The sequence below is a fragment of the Etheostoma cragini genome, chromosome 3 (assembly GCF_013103735.1).
Source record: "Etheostoma cragini isolate CJK2018 chromosome 3, CSU_Ecrag_1.0, whole genome shotgun sequence".
NCBI classification, from domain to species: Eukaryota; Metazoa; Chordata; class Actinopteri; order Perciformes; family Percidae; genus Etheostoma; species Etheostoma cragini.
The window spans coordinates 30,120,412-30,124,496 of record NC_048409.1 but is presented as its reverse complement, the minus strand read 5'-3'; the positions used below and the strand labels follow the sequence as shown (position 1 = coordinate 30,124,496).

The 4,085-nt window shown below is 43.5% G+C and overlaps 1 protein-coding gene across 1 annotated transcript in view; it reads right to left on the bottom strand.

Annotated features, from left to right (window-relative positions):
- Positions 1 to 250: 250 nt before the first annotated feature.
- LOC117938838 (glucose 1,6-bisphosphate synthase-like) overlaps positions 251 to 4,085 on the bottom strand; it is a 5,903-nt gene continuing 2,068 nt past the window's right edge. The window contains exons 3-8 of the mRNA XM_034863764.1: positions 3,676 to 3,913; positions 3,367 to 3,451; positions 2,649 to 2,732; positions 1,188 to 1,384; positions 505 to 694; positions 251 to 352 (exon numbers count right to left, since the gene is read on the bottom strand). Of these exons, the coding sequence (XP_034719655.1) occupies positions 251 to 352; positions 505 to 694; positions 1,188 to 1,384; positions 2,649 to 2,732; positions 3,367 to 3,451; positions 3,676 to 3,913 (896 nt within the window). The remainder of the gene's footprint in view (positions 353 to 504; positions 695 to 1,187; positions 1,385 to 2,648; positions 2,733 to 3,366; positions 3,452 to 3,675; positions 3,914 to 4,085) is intronic.

Genomic DNA, 4,085 nt, shown 5'->3' with positions numbered 1-4,085 from the left:
TCAGTCTCTACAGCGGGGTATATGGGGCAACCGTCAGTCTCTACAGCGGGATATAGGGGGCAACAGTCAGTCTCTACAGCGGGGTATATGGGGCAACAGTCAGTCTCTACAGCGGGGTATAAGGGGCAATGTCAAGTCAGACAAATGTTATTTTGACCCTTTTTAAACGAGCCATGAGTTACACATTCGCCGGTAGCGACTCAAACAGGAAGGGATTTTAACTGGAGAATAAATTATTCATCATTAACAGTTACCCGTCTGACTTCTCTGCCACAGCCAATCGATCGGCGTCCGGATCCGTCGCCAAGACGATGCGAGCGTCTTCCCGCTCAGCCAGAGACAGAGACAGCTCCTGCAGTGGACAACAGGAGATTATTAGAGCATATCATTATTATTAATAATAATAATAATAATAATAATAATAATAATAATAAATATATATGAAATAATAAATGCTAATAATAGCAATGAAATACGGGGGTGAAGAAGGGGTCTACGTCCTACCAGGACCGACTGTCCCTCCTCGGGGTTGGGACAGCGGACGGACGGGAAGTTGGGGTCGGGGTCTTTCTGCTCGGGGACGGCGACGGGCGGAGCGAAGCCGAAGACGAGGAAGGCCTGCTGGACGAAGGCGTGTCCCACGCCGTGGAACGACGAGTGGACAAACTTCAACGGACAGCGTCTGTTCTGATCCCTGAGACACGAGACAGACACATGAGACACGAGACACACACATGGGACACGAGACAGACACATGAGACACGAGACACACACATGGGACAGACACATGAGACAGACACATGGGACACGAGACACACACATGAGACACGAGACAGACACATGGGACAGACACATGAGACAGACACGAGACACACACGAGACACACACATGGGACAGACACATGAGACAGACACGAGACAGACACATGGGACACGAGACACACACATGAGACACGAGACAGACACATGAGACACACACATGAGACACGAGACAGACACATGAGACAGACACATGAGACACGAGACAGACACATGAGACAGACACATGAGACAGACACGAGACAAACACACACACCAGACACATCGGACAACAAGCAGCAACAGGCTGGCTTATACAGAGTATAAAGGGCAACATCAGACAACAACACGAGACACACATGAGACAGACACACGAGGGGGGGGGGGTACCTGTGGAAGCAGAGCGAGGACAGGTCCTCCATGTAGCAGCTGTTGATCCGGGTCAGGGGGTCAGTCCTCAGGGGGCTGCGCTCCACCAGCTCCTCCTCCCAGCAGGAGGCGCTCCAGGGCTCCAGCTGCTCCTCGATGCTCTGCAGGATCCGCTTGTCGTGGGGGGCGGAGATCTGGGCGCCGTTACACCAGTACACCTGCAGGGGGCGATGAAGATGAGGGGGGGGGGGGGGGTATCTCCAGGCCAGGCTTCTATTAAAAGATCTTTAATGGCCAGAGTTATTTTACCATGATTTTATTGCAATATTTTCCTGACCAGAGGGTTTTTGTACAATGTTTTTGTTGCGATATTTTCCTGACCAGAGGGACTTTTTTACGAGTTTTTTCTTGCGATATTTTCCTGACCAGAGCGTTTTTTCACAATGTTTTTCTTGCGATATTTTCCTGACCAGAGTTTTGTTTACTGATGTTTTTCTTGCAATATTTTCCCGACAAGAGGGACTTTTTTACGAGTTTTTTAGTGCGATATTTTCCTGACCAGAGCGTTTTTTCACTATGTTTTTCTTGCGATATTTTCCTGACAAGAGGGACTTTTTTACGATGTTTTTATTGCTTTATTTTCCTGATGTTTTTTTTTTACAATGTTTTTATTGCGATATTTTCCTGACCAGAGGGACTTTTTTCCGAGTTTTTTATTGCGATATTTTCCTGACCAGAGGGACTTTTTTCCGAGTTTTTTATTGCGATGTTTTCCTGACCAGGTTTTTTTTTTTACGATGTTATTCTTGTGATATTTTACTGACCAGAGGTTTTTTACGATGTTTTTCTTGCGATATTTGCCTGACCAGAGGTTTTTTAACAATGTTTTTATTGCGATATTTTCCTGACCAGAGGTTTTTTTTAACAATGTTTTTATTGCGATATTTTCCTGACCAGAGAGTTTTTTTACGATGTTTTATTGCGATATTTTCCTGACCAGAGTTTTTTTTTAACTATGTTTTTATTGCGATATTTTCCTGACAAGAGGGACTTTTTTACGATGTTTTTATTGCTTTATTTTCCTGATGGTTTTTTTTTACAATGTTTTTATTGCGATATTTTCCTGACCAGAGGTTTTTTTTACGATGTTTTTATTGCGATATTTTCCTGACCAGAGGTTTTTTTAACGATTTTTTTGACGCTATATTTTTCTGACCAGAGGTTTTTTTTTTACGATTTTTTTATTGCGATATTTTCCTGACCAGAGTTTTTTTTTTACGATGTTTTTATTGCGATATTTTCCTGACCAGAGAGTTTTTTTACGATGTTTTTCTTGAGATATTTTCCTGACCAGAGAGTTTTTTTACGATGTTTTTCTTGAGATATTTTCCTGACCAGAGAGTTTTTTTACGATGTTTTTCTTGAGATATTTTCCTGACCACATGGTTTTTGTACGATGGTTGTTTTGCGATATTTTCTGACCTTGTAGCCGTTGTCTTCTTTGGGGTTGTGCGAGGCCGTGATCATCACTCCGGCCGCAGCACCGAGCTGCTTCACCGCGTACGGCTGGAAACAATACACACAATACACACAATAAATACACAACATACACACAATAAATACACGCAATAAATACACAACATACACACAATACACACAATAAATACACACAATAAATACACAGCATACACACTACACACAAACTACACAATAAATACACAACACTACACACACACACACACACACACACACACACACACACACACACAATACATACACAACATACACAATACACACAATAAATACACACACTACACACTACAAAATACACAGAATAAATACACACTACACACACTACACATTATACAATACAGACCTCTCACACAATAAATAGACAACGTACACGATACACACAATAAATACACAACACACACACTACACACTCACTAAATGAATACACAACACACAAACTACACACTTGCTAAAGGAATACACAACACACACACTACACTCTCACTAAATGAATACACAACACACACACTACACACTCACTAAATGAATACACAACACACACACTACACACTCACTAAATGAATACACAACACACACACTACACACTCACTAAATAAATACACAACACACACACTACACACTCACTAAATGAATACACAACACAGGACGGGTGTGTGTGTGGACTCACCACGTACGGCGTCGGGACGAACGTGGAGAAGAGATGAACAGGAACGCCGCGGCTCAGCATCACCGCAGCCGCCAACCTCGCCAACCTCAGACACACACACACACACACACATACACACACAGTCACACAGACACACACACACATAAACAACCATGTTGAAAGCTTTATATCTGTGAAATGTGTCTGTGTGTGTGTGTGTGTCTGTCTGTCTGTGTGTGTGTGTTTCTCTGTGTGTGTGTGTGTGTGTGTGTGTGTGCGCGCCTGTGCGGTGTCTTTCTGTGCGTGTGTGTGTGTGTGTGTGTGTGTTACCTCTGACTGCTGCAGCCACTCTCCTCCTGTCCTCTGGTGTCGAAACCAACGACGACTCCTCTGCTGCTGAAGTCTGGAAAACACCTGCACAGGTAGGAATATAACCCCTGGAGACACAGGGACACAGGGACAGACACAGAGGGACAGGGACAAATACAGCGAGACAGAGTCAGAGAGAGACAGACATACAAAGACAAAGACACTGTGACGAAGAACGACCTCTGCAGGTAAAACTGGCCTGCTGGAAATCAGCCCATCAGGAGCGACCCTGCACTCTGCTGCTCGCTGAAGAAGAGCTGACGTTTCTGTTCGGGTAAAGTATATATATATATATATATATATATATATACACACACATACATACATACATATATTATATATACATATAATACACACACACACACACACAC